Source organism: Pteropus medius, unplaced genomic scaffold, assembly GCF_902729225.1.
Source record: "Pteropus medius unplaced genomic scaffold, Ma_sr-lr_union100, whole genome shotgun sequence".
Lineage (NCBI taxonomy): Eukaryota > Metazoa > Chordata > Mammalia > Chiroptera > Pteropodidae > Pteropus > Pteropus medius.
In genome coordinates, this window is record NW_024352787.1 from 8,412,467 (window position 1) to 8,432,300 (window position 19,834).

The window sequence follows — 19,834 nt, forward strand, 5'->3', positions numbered from 1 at the left end:
ATCTTAACCATATTTGAGCCAAATTCTGTGCACTTTATGATGTTAATTGAAACAATTCTCTTTTGGAATCTACATAATTATGTTTTTACTTATTTTTAGAAAGACTACAGAAAGGAAGGTTTATGTGTTTTTTAAATATTTTAATATACTAACATGATAGTATTGTCATGTTAAAGATGTTTATGTGACATAAGGCAGTTATATTACCAATGTCAACTAGATAAAACTCTAATTTTTAAATAGTTTAAGAGCCAGCTCCACATTCTATAGTATAAATAATATTTGAGAATTAATAGATTTTCACTGCTTTTCATTCTAAAGGTCTCAAAAAGTAAAACTCAGTTTAGGGTAGAGCAACAAACTATAATTCACCTTAAATTCCAGAGCAGCATCACCTTTTTGCTTTCTTCTTTTTTCAGAAATACTGTGATTCAAAAATAACCATATGTTTAAAGAGTAACTATTATAAAATAAATACTTGAAAAAAAGAGTTATACACTTTTCAATGTATTATGTGTTGAGAAACATCCGTAGAAGTGATTGTTTCTCTTGTAATAAGTCTAATAGGGGCAATTGCAGAACTTTAAATATCTAAGTGGTAGTCATTAAGGTTTACATTTAGGATATTAGTCAAATTGTAGGTCTGCTCTAGATAGCTACTGGGAGCCCTAATTCCTGATTAGGAAATGCATCTTTCTTGAAGTAAATACAAAACTAGATAGCAGTTAAATCTGGGAAAGCTGCCAGTTATTATTGCAATATTATTATCCTTTGTATTTGAAAGTACTACTGAAGCAGACTTCTACCATGACCAAGGCCAAGGTTGAGTAGCTTTTATTATGTGTTTAGGGAAGTATTGAATTGCTCACATTTGCCTGCTGCCCTTTTGGTCATGCTCTGGCTAATTAACAAGTTGGGAAGCTGGAAGTGAAGATATAGTTAGAAGTCCCTGGAGAAAGTTCCTTGTGTATGCTTTATAACTTCAGTTACAGTTCTACTCTTCCACAAAGATTATGGCCTTCATAATAATGAGTTTATACTTCTGAGTATTTGAAAAAACCAACAGAAAATACAGATTACATGAGTTTCAAAATAAGTGATCTGGGGAAAAGGCTGATCGAACTAGGGAAAGAAGTGGCAAAATGACTTGACCCAATTTGGCATTTTAGCAACTGGGAAATTCTTTTGGTAAATATTAGAAGAGGATGCATGCTATACATCTCCTCAAGCACAATCTGGATACCAGGTAGGCTATTACATTGAAATATAATTTGAAAGATCATTATATTACATTCAAATTCAAGCAAACATATCAATATTTATAATCAAGTAGGAAAAAAGAAAGAAAGAAATAGAACGGTTGCACAACTTGCTCAACCTTCAGGCACTGTGACCGTTCCACACATAGAAAGTTCACACTTTGGAGAATTCAATAACATAATGGCAAGATAAACAATCTCTATTCAGGGCGGGCTCATGTCACATATATAAGACTAGCAAGGAACTAGGAAAGTGTCTCAGTGTATCATCTATTTATTCTCTGGCAGGCTAATACTTTTGTAAAATACATTAAAAATGAATTACTAGATTTTTTTTATTGTTGATTTGTATGAGTTCTTTGTTTATTTTGGATATTAGCCTTAGCTCCTTATTAGAGACATTGTTTGCAAATATCTTCTCCTATTTAGTTGGTTGCCTCTTTCTTTCACTATGCAGAAGCTTTTTAGTTTGATATAATCCCATTCATTTATTTTTGTTTTTACTGTCTTTGCTTTTGAGGTCAAATTTATAAAATCCTCTCTAAAATCAAGGTCCATGAGTACTTATGTTTTCTTTTATGCAACTTATTGTTTCAGGTCTTATATTTAGGTCTTCGATCCATTTTGAGTTTAAAAGTGCCCTTTAATAAATGATTAGATAAAGAAGATGTGGTACATATATACAATGGAATATTACTCAGCCATAAGAAAAGATAAAATACTGCCATTTGTGACAACATGGTTGGATCTTGAGATTTTCATGCTAAGGGAAATAAGTGAGACAAAAAAAGTTGAGAACCATATGATTTCACTTATATGTGGAATATAAAACTGAAAATAACAAATGAATAAGACAAACAGAGACTCATGGACACAGACAACAGTTTAGTGGTTACCAGAAGAAAGAGGGGAAGAAGGAAGGTAGATAAGGGTAAAGGGGGTCAAAGATATGGTGATGGAATAAAATTTAACTGTGGGTGGTAAACGCACAACACAATATACATATGACATATCATTGAACTGTACACTTGAAGCCTATACAATTTTATTATTCAATGCAACTCAATAAATTTAATGAACAAAAAAATGAATTACTAGAACAAAAATTTTAAATTAAGTCCCTGTTGGTTTCTGTTGGTGTTTTGTTTTGTTGTTGTTGTTGCTGCTGTTATATTTAAAACTGAAAAACCAAAAATTATTCTGAAAAATTACTATAAGTGTTTCTTACTCTCAATTTCTGAACAGTATCAAGCAGTTCACCCACCATTACTGGATTAAACATCATGTAGAACTTATCTAGAAGATCGAGAGCCTTATTCCATGTGTATTTAGGTTATTGGGCTGAATTATTTTGCTTTATTCACATAATAACAATTAAGCCACTACAATTTTTCTAACCAACTATTATCCTAAATGTTCTATATTTTGTCACTGGAAATTCACTATAACATTACTTATGCTAATCAATAACACTCAAATGTAAATTTAAAAACAATATTTGAAATCCCTAAGTAATCTTCTGCGGAGTGCTGAGTCTCTATTAAGGTACTTTAATTCTAACTGTCCCTAAAGCGTGGGTGTAGGTTGAAGTTTACTTACACACACACACACACACACACACACATACACACACACTGTTTATTTACAAGTATCTTTAACAAAAATTAGAATACATATTATAAGAAGAAAACAAACAAAAAGCCTGAACCAAAATGATTCTTTGAGTTGAATTTATAGAAAAATTTCCTTTACTTAGATCAAATAGTATAAAATCTTTAGGAAACATAAGACTATCCACCGCCCTTGGATTAAATGAAGTTACATTTTGAAGCATGATTGCTTAAAGTCCATAACTTTCTGAACATATCCAGTGGAGATAATACGTGAAAAAGTTCTGTGTCCAAAATTTTTTCACAAATACAGAAACAAAGACTGGGGAAGAAGCAAAGAAGTGTTATGTAAATGGAACAGATCTAAGAACATCCTTCAATTAGATCTTCTAAACCTTTACTTGCGGTTCAGAAATCTGGCTTTTAGTATTTTTTTATAAAATAATTTTGTTTTTGAGAATTCAAGTACTTATTAATGAATTTCTGTCTCCTATTACACTTATTTCTAATCACTGGGAAATCTGTTACAGTAAACAAAATAACTCTACCCACTTGTAGTCTATTGTACCCAAAATTTCTTTAGAACTATGGAAATGTTATAGTGATTCCAGATTTTAGAAAGTTAAAAAGTTACTTTTTTGACTGGCTACATCTAGTAATAAATGACCAATGAAATTCCTCCATTCTTGACCATATGCTTACTAATTTGAGTGTTAAATATTCTGTTTAGAAACTCTTTCCTTTGACTAATGTCTTCTATTGCAGGACATTAATTTCAATAATAGATCTAAAAACTACAGATGGACTCTTTCTACTTCAAAAATTTTATCTATTTTAAGATTTTAACACCCGATACTAAGTTGATCATTAAGAAATAAAGTTAAACCTAAACTTGATGTTCTACTTTTAGAATGGGTAATGTGCCCTGTAGTTTTATGCTAACTGAAACCATGGGGATGATAGAGAATATTTGTTTATCAAATATTGTTCTGAAGCATGAAAAATTATATAGTTGTATTTGGCGTTCACTTTTCCTTATGGTAATTCGCTAGGTCTAAAGCTTTCATTTTCACTTAATATAAATTTCAGCAGAGGGCTAAAATGATATGCTTGTTTTGTTGCCATCATTTTCTAGTACATTCTTATAACATGATAGCATGCTTACATAATAATTAATGTTCTATACAGCTTCATATTTTGTTTGAATATATTGATGACAGTAAGGATTATTTTTATTTTCTATTTGATGATTCTTTTCTATAATGTGATTGCTAAAGATGAAATTTGGATAATAGATCTATATCAATTTTTATATGACATTTACAGCAGGAAAGAAAACTCGATATTCATCAATCATATATCTTAATTTCAAATAAACTTTTTCTTATAAAAAAACATGCTTTGATTATTGGACATTTATATTATTAACCCATTTCTCATTTAGAAAAAAAAAGTGCAGCTCACTGCCAGCATTAATTTAATTTTACTTAAACACATCTTCTGAGGCTGAAGCAAATCTGACTAGTTTTCAATGTGAAAATAAAGTAGAAATTTTTTGGAGTTATTTCTAAACAGAAATTGTCTCTAATCCTAATGTGACAGAAATGTACATGATGATCTGTATTTAAAAACTTTTTTTGTGTGGTAAATTTTAAAGCACGGAACAACACAAAATGGAATATCACATTCCACACAAAAATAGTGGTTCTTTCCGGATCTTCTTGCCCTCCTTGTCTTTGTGCAAGCAGCAAACTTCGCAGTGACCAGCTGGATTCCGTTTTCCTGATGTTGGTGGTATGCTCTTGGGGAAATGTCTTTCTGACAGGTGAAGAGGTATGACATCATCAGAGCACAGATGATCTCAAAGATATTGCTGTCCTGGCTCGTGATACTTTTCCAACATTCTTTCAATCAACATCAGTCTGAAGTTTAAATGGCTGACCGTGTACTCAGGATTGTCCTTCTTGCACAGGATGTAGGAGTTCAGCACTATAATGTTTAGAAGGTGGCGAAAGAATTTCTTATACCAAAACTTGTGCCTTTTGCTTTCAGTTAAATAAGAAATGAGCATCTGATCAGCTGAGTCCACTCCTCCCATATTCTGTTTATAATCCACAGTGACACATGGCTTCTTAGTTTTCTTTCCATTTCTGTTGTCTGCATCAATCAAAATATCATTATGGGATGTTGATGACATTGTCACCTCCTTCTTGTCACACCATATCAGTGCCATAAATTCATCACAGAATCTGACCACAGTCATTCCTTTTGCAATCCTTTTTTTTTTTTCCAGGTCATTCGGCATCTATTTTCTGTTAAAATGAGCGGTCCCAACTGCATCAGTCCTGTTTTGATGTAATTCTCTGAAAAACATGGGAGATGTATGGCAAACTTTGAGGGCTAGATTGGAATTCTAAGCCATGAGCTATCTCGAGGTAAATGCTGCAGCCACAAGCACCACCAGTAGGTATTCTCAAGGCAAATGGGAAATGAGAATAAATATGCATTTCACATCAAGAAGCCAAATTCAATAAACATTTTTTATACAGACACCTTTAATCAAGACATGAAACTTGACCTTAAGATGCTACCAATTAGCCATTTTGACCAAAATATAAAAAACAGGAATAATTTATAAAATTTCCTAACTGCCCTTCATGGTCATGGATAGTCATCTAACTCTTAATATAAAAAATATGGAGCTTCTTAAACATTTAATGCAGAAAAATTGGGCATTTTAAAAATATAATGGGATATTATGATCATGTCATGCTATTACTGGTTTATAGTCTCTCCAAAAATGTTTTTTATTTGCATCCATTTTATTTGTCAATGAGCAAACATTTATTGTTTACTTACTAAATGTCAGACTCTGCTCTGTCATAGAACTTACATTCTAAGGAAAAACTTAGACAGTCAATAACAATTAAACAGGCAACAGTGTAATATAATTTTAGGTGGTGGTAACTGGTTTGTAAACAAGTGGAATAGGAGAATAATGAATGATAGGAATGGATTGTGGGAGATGAGCAAATTTAGACAGAGTGAGGAGCAATATTTGAAGGGAGATATGAACCAAATATAAGCAAAAAAAAGGTACTTTTAAACATGACTTTTAAGAGTGAGGGATAGAAATGTTGCAGCTCCTTGGTGATTTGTATCATGCTTATGAAGAACATGATTGCTATCTCTAACTCAGCATGCTGATAAAGTGATAGTTTAGAAAGAATGGTAGTGATTTATTGAAATTCTGTTTCTGAGAGCTACTTTGAAGGTAATCAGAGATAAATTTCATATCAGTATTCCAGGTTTTTGCAATTTTTATTATGGACAATAATATTTGCATACAAATTGTCCTTCAGTGTTATATATAAATAATCCAAGTCATATGAATTTAAAAGCATCCTTCTAAAATAAATTTTAGAAACTCTATTCCCAAGAATAATTCTGGGCTTTCTGTTCCAATTTTCTTCCGTACTTTAAGTAGAACATAAGATCAATTGTTTGAGAGGGATATGCCATGATAAAATCACTTTCTTCAACACAGGAGATTCTTTCTCCTGTTACCTTTTTTTTTGTCCATTCATTAAACCTGCAATTGATTCCACATGATCTATGGTCTACCAGGTTGCCACATGCTTAGAAACAAAACAAAATACTTCCCTGTCCCAGAAATATAATCTGTCAATGTTGCCATCATTTTCTCAATCATTCAGGTAGAAATCTTCGATTCTTTTTTTGGCCGTATCCAAATCCATTTCAGTCACCAACTCTTGTTCACTCATGTTTGGAGCTTTATGAATTAAGCTCAACATTTTGCACTTAAGGCTGGACCCCAACCTTGAAACAGAGCTGCAAGGCTTTCCTTGGGCCCAGTATTGGAGAATGTACCACATTCTCCACTGCAGGTGTGGCTTATCGTCAGAAATATTTGATGGAGAGCTTCATGTGTCATGTGCAAGATAACCAGATAATTCTGATACAACTCCACTAGGGACATGCTTTCTTCTGTGCACACCCTTCTTCCCCCTTCCACTTGCTTGTTTCTAGCGTGGCAGAGATATTTCTTGGCACAGAATCAAGAGACCCAAGTAAATGTTGCAGCTCTGTTGTGTGAGTTTAGCCAAGTCAATTAACCTCTGAACTATTTTAATCATTTGTAAATTAAAACATTATCCTAATTACCATTCACACTTCTTATGTTGGGCCAATGCAGTAATAAATATTTAAAATCTTTGATATATTAATATTCTGCACACAGGTAGAGTAATAATACTATTGTATTATTGTAGTTAATTAACATTGAGTGTAAAAAACTTTAAATAATCTAATTTTACTACTCTAGACCTTACATTTCATATTTTACACTAAAGAATTTGAATTAAAATTATATTTATAGAATTTGAATCAGTTCTCAAATTATTACCTCTCTCATAGCAAAATAAAATTTTCTGGTTTGAAGCTAGAATCAAAAGAATATAAAAATTTCAAGTCATCAAATATAATGATATCTACAAAAACCAATAAAGATTGCACATTGGAGAGGCTCTTTATTTAAAATGGTGTTTTCTGTCAAATATAAAGCCCATCTGTAGTAAAAAATCTCTAAAGTTTTGCTCTTTTTAATCATTTCAAATTTTATTATTACTTAACCAATCAATAACTAAAATGTTGATTATATTAAAACAAGATTATTCTCAGATCAATGGAGAGTTTATTTTTAAAGTAATGAAAATTTCAAACATTCTTCCAGATTCTTCAAGTCAGCAATTAGATATTATCCTTAAAAGTGTTATCAAAAAGTAAAAATAATTTTACTATTTTGTAAAAATTATTTTGCAGAAGAGAGATTTAAAAATCATTGGGGATTTTTGTTGTTTGTTTTTGTTTTTGCTGTAGAATGATTGTAACCAGTGTTTAATAAAAATACGTGTCTGGGGCAATCAAAGTTGCTACTACTCCAAATAATATTAAAGATTCTTGGTCATATACTTCCAAAAACATAAAATGAATAGACTATCAAAAAATATAAGGTTTATATTTTTAATACTTCAAGAACAAAATTATATCTCTTAGATTATATAGGTGATTATTTAGCAAAAGAAAGTAAAAGTTCATTCAAATGAGATTTTTATACTACAGGGTTAACTATATAAAAACCACTTTCATGATCTAGCAAATAGCTAATAGTATCAGTCCAAAGAACAAATATGTAGTAATGGTAGACCCCTCTTTTATCACAAAAAGCGTTTCTGAACTTTTATAAAATTCATTTACTATGTGCTGTTGCATTCATGTATTTAAAATATTTATCATTATTGGGAGAATCATTTAAGTCAATTAGCAGGGATGTAATTCAACTAATACTTATAAGGCACTCTGCTAGGCTTTAAAAAATAAAAATTGTATTAAGCCAGAGAATGGAGTTTGTCACAAATGAAGAAAAGCAAAATTTGTTGCTACTACCTCCTGATTTTCTTCATATATAATGATAATGTTCTGTAATAAACATGAATCATTGGGCAGCATAAAAATATTTCCTATTTCTTGGGCCTACCCACAGAAAGTTGATAACCTTCAACTTTCTTCAACACAACTACTCCTTTAATAACATCCCAAAATGTGAAATCATGCACCATATCTGTCTATATGTGTGTGTGTATATGTGTATATTTCCTCCCCCTTGTCAAATTTGTTTTCCTTATTCTATGCTATTATTCTTCCCCTAAAAGCAGTAAAAATTCATTTCCAATGATGTTTGTAGCCTCTAAGTTTTTTTTTTTTTTTCTTGATTGCAAAATATATTCTTAGGTAAACAGTCATATGACATTTTCATAAAATTTGTTATTAAGAACAAATAGCAATAGTTCAATAAAAATGGAAGTTTACTTCAAAGAGATATTTTCAATAGACTTTCATTGCAAACAATTTATAAGATGAGCCAGGGTTTTGTTAAAATAGAAACTTCTATATACCCTTTTATCAGGTCAAAATTCAGGTACAATTTTATATGTAATCAGGGGACAGAAGACAATTGAGAATACCATGGGTTAATTGTATATTCTTCTTTCCCATTCCTGGCTAAGTCTTTCCTATATTTCTAGAGGCAATACAGCTCCAGATGTCTAAAGTAGGTTTTTAGGAAATTTTAACTGATAGCCTTCAGGTATGGATAATTGAATTTACTAATTTATATCACTATGCCTGGCAAGTGTATAAATAGCTCTAAAACTCTAGTCGGAGGAAGTAATTTTATAATTCAGTGAAAATCCATTATAATAGAACTCACTTTCACAGTCCTTGACTACCTGTTTAACACATACACTTCCCTTCCAGTCACTTGGGGGTACAACACACTTGGCCACTTGGCAACAGGTGTAACTTTCTTTTTCAGCTTTCATCACTTGAGTGTTTTTTCCTCTCCCTTCCCTTTCCACTGCAATCTCAGACATCATGTGGGTTCAGCCTCTCAAACCCAGTTTTTGCTTCTTATTTCCCTCCTGAGTCAGATCAGGGCCTTGTCTTTCAGTGGTAAGAACAGTAAAACCTAGAAGAACAAGGATGATGAAGAAATCTTCCTTTGTCTTTCTTCCACCATCATTCTCATAGCCTCCACTTGCTATTTTCTTACTTCTCATTGCCACTCACTTCTTCCCTCTCACATGCACTCATGTGCTCATGTCCACGCACACATCTTATTCCATGGATGATATATCTAATTGAGTTATATGAACCTAGACTTCTGATATCCGAAGATACCTTCTAGATTTTGTAAACTTCTATTTTCCACTATTATTTCCTGCTTGACTTTCCTACAGAATCTGTATGATATTTCCTTATGCATTGGGTGGAAATGGTATAGATAAAAGGGCTGGGGGCTTACAAATTTTTGTGGGGAAAGACATTTAAGAATTTTTTGGTAATTTTATGAATAATAAAGTATTTAAAATAATGCCAAGAAAATCTCAAAATGATTTTGCATTTGCTTCTAAAATAGGAAATAGAGAAATTACAGACCATTTTATAGTGAAACTAGACCAAATGAATAATGGCAGTATGAACTGAGGCAGCCAAGACCTCAGACTTGACTAAGGGCTAAGCACCTCCTAAGAAAAAGAATTTTGGCTGAGTATGATGGTAAGGAGGTACATTAGCAGGATGTTTATTGCCCCATAACCCTTTATACAAAAGTATATAGAATTTATCCTCCCAACAGGCTGCTCCTCTTCTACCCACTCCTAAACCATACTTGCCCTGAGGAATCTTTGACAATATCAGCAAGAATCTCCACCAGGGTCTTGGAGCTATCAGTGTTCCTTGTGAAAGAAAGGTTTTGAATTTTTAGAACCTGTCAGCTTATCTTGGAACTTTAGCCATATCCCTTTGCTCTCACCTCCCAGGAAGCATTGTTATACATGGCAATGCATAACAGCAATGTACTTCCAATGTACCATGAATAATGTACTTCAGATGCCTAATTTATTTAAAAAAAAATGTATAAGTGGACCAAAGATATAGTTATAATGTGCAATATTACTTATATGGGAAAAACCATTCCGCATTCAAAATAAACTTTTGAAATACATTCCTCATTATTTAAAGTCATCCTTCTAGCAGTTCCAATCATGTGCCTAGAATTGTTGATAACTTCATTAGCACTGATTAATCATGACACAGGCTATAGAAGATATAGCCTGCTTATAAATGTACTATCTCATTTACGAGACCTCCGCATTCATTACCTAACTACTTCCCTAAAGTCCCACCTCCTAATACCATTACATTAGGGGTTAGGATTTCAACATGTAACTTTTGGAGGGGCCGCAAAAGTTACTCTTCTTTGAAACTGAATTTGTAAGGGAATTTCTTTTTATTATCATTGTAAAATGGGCTCACAAATAGGGTATGTTTTTGGTGGGGAGGTGTTGGGGAGAGTGTGTGTGTGTATGTGTGTGTGTGTGTGTGTGTCTGTATGTGTTTGTTTTAGTCAATTTGGGCAACATAGTTTATGTCATTATACTTTTCAGAATGAAGCCAGTTTGAGTGGACCATTTATTGTACCAGGTCATTTTGCAGTTTTAAGTTGCAGCAGGTTAGCAAAAATTAAAATGAGATAACTGACCTTGTTTTATAGTTCTCAAAACACAAAATAATGTCACATGTTTACAAATATAATCATGCAAATCCCCATCCATTTTACTAATAGTAAATATCACCTTTTTAAAAATATAATTTTTATGTTGACTTGGGCACAATTGCTTACTAATATAAAATGAAATAAGCTTGAATATTAATTGTTTAAGTATCATTCACATGCTCAATTTTAGGTTTTTAAATGAATGTGTTTCAGGTATACCTAGCATGAGCAGTTTATTTTATGTTTTTTAAACTAATGAAGATAAATTCTTAAATCGTATTTTCCAAGAATAACAACAATTGTGATATTTTTATCATTGCAATTTTTAAAATTTAGGCTTAAACTTCGGAATAAATTTTAAAAGTCAGTAAACTAATTCCCTAAGTAAAACATTTTTTCCTGCTAAATTATGTAGGTATTTTGGACTATAGTTTTTTTCTTTGACCTTCGTAATTTTATACAGAAACCTTAGTGCTTTGAGATTTATTAACCTTCAGTGATTTTAAATCTTTTCATAACTATTAGATTGTTTTTTTCTCTATTAAACTTATAGTGGCATAATTTCAGGTTTAAAAGATGGATTGAATTTGTGTCAGATTTGTTTTTGGCCATTTGTGTTTTATTCTTTCATTATGCTAAATTTTTTATGACATACTGCTTTTTATAAAGATCATCTAATGCTCAAGAGTTAAATGAGTCAAAGAAATTAACAGAAAATACCCTATTTCCAAACTGAATTAGCCATCTTGAGACATAGAAAATTTAGTTATACTTGAGTTTGTTTTTAATTCTGTGTCCATCATTTACATTTCTTGATTGTAAAATTTTGAGTAATGCATGTGCAAGACCTAGCACAATGCCAGACATATAGCAAGTACTCATTTTCTCTTCTCCATGGGAGCCTATAATCATAACTATAAGAATAACTTTAACATTTACTTTGAGACCAAGGCTAACAATGAAAAATGAAACTCAATAATAATATCCCATCTGTGCAATAGTAGGGGGAAGGAAATGATAAAAAGCCATTTTCAATAGAGCTAGAGAGTATTATAAACCACTTACATTTATCTCTGTCATTTTCTCTGAAATAGCAATTATTCTCTCTAGTTTTGAATCTCCTAATGATCTGCAATGATTTAATACATTTTGTTGTCTCTTTTATTATTGCATTTCTTATACAAAACATGTGAAACCACTAAAATTTTGAAGAAAAACAGCACACAATGATATTAAAGTGTGATAAAAAAAAAAAAGATTGACTATACTCTCTAAAATAAATTTATGAGTAAAATAAGGAAGGGATACAAATTTTTATATACCTATTTCCAGCTATGGAGATGCAATTGACCAAGGCATCTGCAATGAGGTACCATGGGCCTTATGAGTGTGTTCCTATTTAAAATTATTATTATTGAAATAATAATAATTTTACTGGCTCATAATTTATAAACTAGTATAGATCAAACGCATCCAGTGATTTAGTGCAGTACTCTAGCTGCCTGAAAATGAGTTGGCCTCTAGATCATCAGAAACCAAAGACACAATTTTTCCCCTCAAAAAGGGATGGAGACTGCTCCGGCAGACTGGATTAGATATGTCTGTCACCTGTTTTGTTACTGTGGCTTATAACAAACTCAATCAACTTTTCTGTGATCTATTTCTTCATTTTTTAGGTGAGCCAAGCAGAAACTATTTTTGAAAAAGGAACATAGCAACCTAGCTTTTGGACTATTCCTCTACTTCCCCACCATCTAATAGACTAACATAAAATAAATTTATAGTTACTCATGTGCATATCTTAAGGCATATGAATAGATCTTTCTCCCAATTTCTTACAGACTGCTTTGCTTGATTATTTCACTACTTATTTGGTAAAGACAATGTATGAAATCAATTTTCTGTTGATGATCTTAGCTTCCTGGACAATCATAAAATAAAAAGCAATATCAAAAGGAAATTATCCATGGCTTTTATTCTTATGGGCTATAACTAACTTGTGATCTATAACTATAACTAATACAATAATTCAGTTGTTTGATTACAAAAAAATAAAAATTCCCAAACTATAAGATATGCTTAGCACTTAATATGGAACCAAGGAATTAGATCTAGTGGAGACCTTATTAGGTCTATACCTACCATTATGGACTATTTGTGGCCCCTCCAAAAGTTACACGTTGAAATCCTAACCCTCAATGTAATGGTATTAGGAGGTAGGGCTTTTGAGAAGTAGTTAGGTCATGAAGGCAGAGGTCTCATAAATGGGATAGTACCTTTATAAGCAGAAACACCAGAGAAATGATTTCTCTCTCAGCCATGTGAAGCTACAAGAAGATGGCCATCTGTAGACCAGGAAGAGTTCCTTACCAAATACCCGATCTGCCAGCTCCTTGATCTTAGACTTCTCAGCATCAAGAATTGTGAGAAATATTTGTTGTTTAAGCCACCCAGGCTAACGGCTTTCTTGTAAGTTTCTCAGTGAAGGATGAGCAGATTGACTAAAATCTAACCACAGTTATACAGAATGAGAGAGATATGGCCACTCGAAAAAGGAAATCAGGGTGCTGTTACCAAAGAAGGTAGTACAAGTTAAAGCATAGAAATGGGTACAAAAGATAAAGCACAAATAAGCCATCAAACAAAAATCAAATGCCCATTTCAATATCTATGGAGTATGAATGGAAAAAAAAAAACTGAGGTAAAGAGAAATAAAAATAGATAAGGTCAATAGAATATTAGAGTAGCCTGATTTGCAGGATGACTAAATGACATCCGAATGAGCCAGACTTTGGCTTGTTGATCATCTCCACCTGCCTCTTCATACACTTCCCATACCATCTCAATCAGTGAGCTATTTTACCTAGTTTACATTAAGTTTATAAGGTGCGTGTTGATTCCAGAAGAAAGTCTGAGCCAATGTTCATGCCCTTGAATCATGAATAGGACTACTTTTGTCAGTTACTAGCGATCAGACCCTTGGCACAAACATAACGCAGCCTGGTATTTTTCTCCCTCAATCTTAGGAAGAGTTTCTGGCTTTGTCCACAAGGCTAAAACTAACAATTTTTCTTAAGGAAAATTCCAAGGGGATTATGTCTATCTGAGCCAAGCAGCATCTTCTTTCTTTGCTTCCTCAATCTGGGCATTCAAATAGTGACAGCGCAAAGCAGTTCTACTGGAGACATTTCTGAAAATTATGAAAACCATAGAGATGCACATCATTTTCAAGTGGTAACATTTAGAATTTTCTTCTCAAATAATTCATGGGAGTTGCTTTCTGATGCTTTCCACACTCGCCTCCCCATCTTTGCTGTGAACCCAATGCTGAATAATTTGCGTGAGTTTCGCTTTCCTCATTTGCAATATGAAGTGTTTGAATTGAATTCTCTCCTAAGGGTTTTCGTTGTTATATTTTGATGTCAGATTGAAAAGTTTGTTTAGGTTCCTGTTAAGAAAGTACTTGACTGCTTTGTACTAAGAAGTTTGGTCTTCACACTGTAGGCGTTCTTTAGAAGCAGAATCTTTGGATTCAAATCCTTCCCATATCTCATATTAGCAAATGTGTGCTTTGAGAAGGTATTATATCTTTTAATGTATGGTTTTATTTTGTAAAATGAAGAAAATAAAATTTTTTTCAGTTAAATGAAATTTCTCAATAACTATTTTAATTATTTCTCAATAATTAAAATATCATAGTAAGTAAAAGCCACTGAATTTTTTTGAAAATAAGAGTACAATGACTAAGGGACAGTGAACTTGCCAGTACTATGCTTGACATAAGTATTAAGTTGGGTGTCTTTTAAGCTACCAGATATAGATATAAGTAAAAAATGACAAAATAGAAACTCTATAGACAAGCAATAACAATAAAACCAAAAATTATAACTATGGCAAATAAGGTAGTAGATTATTTATTTACTGTAATAATATGTAACACTTATTGAACGCTGTTTAGTTTTTATATTTTAGCCATTGCACACTATCTGTTGCTTAATTTTTCTCTAAATGAAATTTATAATTAAGGAAAAACATTCCTTTAAATGTGTGTATACATATTATATATACATGTAAAACATTTCCATACACATATATAAATTAGAATCATGTACGGCTGCAAATGACAGAATATCATAATAGTTTTAAAAAATAAGTATGCACTTTTTCTCATTTAACAAGAAATCTTAAGGTAAGTAATTGCTGATATTATATTAGCTGCTCAGTGAAATCATCAGGGACTCAAGCTGTTTTTGACTTCGATATTCTGAGCATGTTTTATTTTTCCCTTGTGTGAGTCATTTCACAGACTGTGGCTGCTATATCTCAGATATGAAGTCTAGTTCAATGAATAAAGAAATCTCCTTCTTCTTTGTTAGGTCTCGATGGCCAGAACATAGCTACTGGAAGTTGTAAGGGCAGCTGGGAAACTGGAGAACTTGATTGTATGACTGTTTCAGATCACTCTGATCCATGTCCTAGGGCTGAGAGTGTTTGGACTTGAAACTAAATAAAGGTTTTCATGAAAAAAGAATAGAGAAAAGAAAATTGGGTATACAACTAGCAGAATTTGCCATAAGGATAGTGAGTAAATAAAATTGCCTTACTTGAAAGATGCTTTAAGAAATTGTGAAGGTTGATAAAGTATTTCTGAAATATCAGGCAGGAAAAGTCCTTCCAAAACAAATGTAACCATTTGTGACAATTCATTTTAGTATAAATTTTATATTAGCTTTTAGAAACTTCCACAAGTCCTTCCATGGAAAAAAAGGGATACTGATATAGTAATATCAATAGATTAAGAGAGCAAACGGTATGTTAAAGTCATTGAATAAATAGACAGCCTTTTTGTTTTCTTATGTAGGTAAACTTTTGAGAGACTAATGTATATTTGTAGTAGTAGAAATGGTTTAAACTGATAACATATTTCTAGGAACAAGAAACATCTTTGGCTACACATGTGAGCTTATCTATGTTATATTAGGTGAGTGATTCTAGCTTACTTTAGTGGACAAACTGTCTGTTGTTCTATAGTTAGCATATTCTCAGACTATCAGAAAGCATCTCATAACTTAGCATCTCCCACATATTAGAAAGAAAAAAGAGAAGAAAGATGGAATGCAGTTGTCGAAAGATCTGTAGACTTAGAACTCATAGAAAAGACTACTGAGAACAGGCATTATGCTTGCTCTATAGCTGTATAATGAGTTAGCAAGGATAGGCATGTTCTGCTGACTGGAAAAGTCCAAGGGAGAAAAACAGAATTTCAGGATTTCTAATTACTAACTACTTTAGTGTGATGTCAGCAAGTCCAACACATGGAAATTTGGTGGTATAAATAATAGGTAATTGTTGATCTGTGTGATGGTACTTTCAAATGACTTTCTTTGCTCTGCTTCTTTGAGAAAATGGTTTTGAATTTGGAAAAAAAATATGTTCAAGCATTCTGGATGTAATGTTTATGTGCACCCACTGAGCAATATGTTTTTCTTTGATGTTGTTTTCCACTGTTATATTATGTTGGATGGAAAAATAGATTGAGGCTATTTGCTTAAATGTATGAAAAATATTGTTTGGAGTGTAAGAATTTTGATGGTCAATTCAGTTAAAAATATTTCTTATGGAATCCTATGAGGCTGTGCCAGCAGAAGAGAAGGCAACCGAAACAATGGATTTGGAAACTTCAGAAATGTTGCAATATGTTAACTTTGCAAATACATTAACTATAGTTTGAGCAAAAGGTGTTTGGGTCGCATATGTGCACATCCATTTAATGCTATTTTGTGGGGTCATGGTGATGCAAATAGATTAATGAATTGCAATTTTGGAATTCAAAAAATTTGAGGAGAATACGATTTTTGTGACTTTTACATAAAGGTTTCTTATTTCTTCTATCAATTCTTTGTCTTGGCTCAACTACCTGAATGTGTTTGAAAACGTAAGGGTTTTAGGAATTCTTACTTATATTTTTATAAGTATTTTGATATATAATTTATTCTTTCAAGTATAAGAATAAGAAAAGCCTTAGATAAATCTTCATATTTTAATATAATTATCTTTAAATATGAAATTAATCTTTGATAAATTCACAGTATTGGTGTTCTTACCGATAGCCTAGCTTATTTTTCATTAGATTATAATTGTAAATAGACTCAAAATTATTTCTATAATACTAATAATAATTATAATAATAAAATGAAAATAACTAAATTATTTAAAATCTACCTAGTTAAAAACATCTCCACTTATTTTATGAAACAGAAGTTACTTTGATCTTATAAAGGATGTAAAGCATTAATATTTTTGTAGCATTTTTTCTTTTGACTTTTCATATCACCATACTTATCTAAATCCACAGTAACTTTAAATAACAAAAATCTTTTCAAACCCTTAAGACCTACTAAGTGAAACAAGCCAGTCATACAAGAACAAATATTATATGATTCCACTTATGTGAGATAACTGGGGTAGTCAAATTCATAGAGACAGAAAGTAGAATGCCAGAGGCTGGGGGACAGGACGAATGCAAAGTGGGGGAAAATAAAACAAACTTTTTATCTAGTCAATGAGAGATATTTCAATATTAGCTCAGGAGTAATATGTATCTTTTGCCTTCATTCTAAATGAAAATAAATTAAAGAATGCATGTAAAATTCTGAATACAGACCTGGTGGACAATTATTATCTCAGTAAATGTTTTCTTTTATTATTACGCACTAAATGTTTCAAAAGGTCAAAAGAACAATGTGAAATAATGCATCTTTCAAATGGATTCAAATATGACAATCAAATTATATACTTAAAAAATATTTTCTAGCATTCTTTATTAAGAAACTCTATTATTCTAGGAGGAATTGTTGATAAGGATCTTCGTCACTACCTCAACTTACGATTTCAGAAGGGTTCTGTGGACCACGAACTTCAGCAAATCATTCGTGACAACCTCTACCTCCGCACTGTGCCATGTGAGTACAACAGGCAATGATATTTTCTTTCTCTGTTAACAGATAAATGTTCAGCAATATATCCAGTGTTTAAAAGAAAAGTTAGATCACACTGATTTTTTTTATGATGGGCTTTTGGAACAGAAAACTGATATGAGATATGGAAGTTTTAAATGTAAAAGCCAATAATTGCAGTTGTGTGGTTTACGATGAACTTGTAGCCAGAAGAGATTTGTGATTTTTAAGCTATAAAACCTAGCTTATTTCTCCCATTAGTTTTGAGAAATATGAATTCTAGTCCAGGATGTTGGTGATTCAGAAAGAATCATGATTGGTATAGAACTCCACACTGAGAAATAGGAAAATGCAAATTTAATTTGTGAATAAAATCTACACAGTTAACTCCCAGCTTCATCTCTGGTTTGAAGCAGGAGAGTCTCACAAGTGAAAAGAAAATTATGAATTGCAAAGTGAAGCTTAATGTTCTGTAACTCTTAGAAAGTGATGGTGTTGTGTATTGGTATAAATTTGTTATAGGCAATCTATAGAAATCCATGAACAATCCTTGATTATGAACAGGTGCTACTTCATAAGAGAGGAATTCATAAAATGATAAAATTCGCAAATCAACTTAGATGATTCTCATTTGAGAATCTTCTAAAACTTTATGACAGTTCAAGGACTTTTCAAGTCAGGTCCTAGATCTTTGATAGATATCAAAATCTATTTCTTTCAAGGTAGATTCAGTGACCTCCAGAGACTTCCCAATCTCTCCAGAAACTCTGATCCATGGGTGTTGTGTGTATTCCTTCATCTTAGGTCTTCTCTAAACTTTAACAAATGCAAAGCTTTGGGCTCTAGAAAGTTGATATTAAAGAAAGAAAATTTTGGCTAGGATAAATGAAACAAATAAACAAATATATACTTTTTATTTCTGGGATCAACTACTGTGTAAAAGGTAGAGATCATGGATGATTATACTGAAATACTTAAAACACACAGAAGAGCGAAATGAATAATTCAGCACCCAATCCTTTTTCACCTACACACACCTTAGGAGGGGTGGACTCTTGCCATCATTAGCACTGAACGTTCATTAAAGCAGAAATGCCAGAGCACCATTATCAAATATTCCTAAATGAGAATGTTTACTGATTGACGTCTTGTCAGTTCAAATGCTGACTTTGTCAGTGTGTGTTAGTTAAGTGAATAGACTTTTGGAGTCTTGCTTTAAAACTAGAAGTTGTGTAAAGTGCATTCTTAAGCTTGTAAGTTTGACATTAAAGTGATGGGCAAAGGAAGATGGATTAAAATGACTGAACTATTTACAAGGTAACAGGTGGACTCATTTTCAAAGCTGTGATGTTGTCAGTGCCGCTGTGTAAATTTATCTTTTGTGACATAAAAGAAAGGAGATCTGAAATACCAAATAAAGAATCCAGGCACTTTATTATGTTTAAAAGCTGAAGGAAATAGATAAGAGACTGACATTCAGGAATACTGTAGTCCTCACTAAGGTGATGACATATATAAGAAGTTTTAATTAAATATGAAGATAATAGGAGTAAATTTTATGTTAATTAACTTCTTTAATAAGTTATTTCTCTTTAGAGTACCAAAGAAATACTATAAAGGAAAAATAAATATAAGAAAAAAATAACTAGGCTTATATAAGTAAACAAAAAGAGTTTCGTGATGTGATTTCAGTACAAGGTCATAAATTCAATTAGAAATCCTTGAGTAGCTTCTATAAAGATGATTAGAAACTCAATGAATCTGAATATTATAATCAAACAATTATTTTTAATGTGTAGCCACCACTCCTAATAAATAATTCTAGTAATTTCATTCACTAACAATGTTCTCAATTTGACATAAAAGTGAAAA

At 32.0% G+C, this 19,834-nt stretch overlaps 1 protein-coding gene across 2 annotated transcripts in view; it reads left to right on the forward strand.

The window, feature by feature from the left end:
* MAGI2 (membrane associated guanylate kinase, WW and PDZ domain containing 2) overlaps positions 1-19,834 on the forward strand; it is a 1,217,785-nt gene that overhangs the window by 328,098 nt on the left and 869,853 nt on the right. For both annotated transcript variants that reach the window (XM_039849352.1, XM_039849353.1), the window contains exon 2: positions 17,852-17,968. In XM_039849352.1, the coding sequence (XP_039705286.1) occupies positions 17,852-17,968 (117 nt within the window). The remainder of the gene's footprint in view (positions 1-17,851; positions 17,969-19,834) is intronic.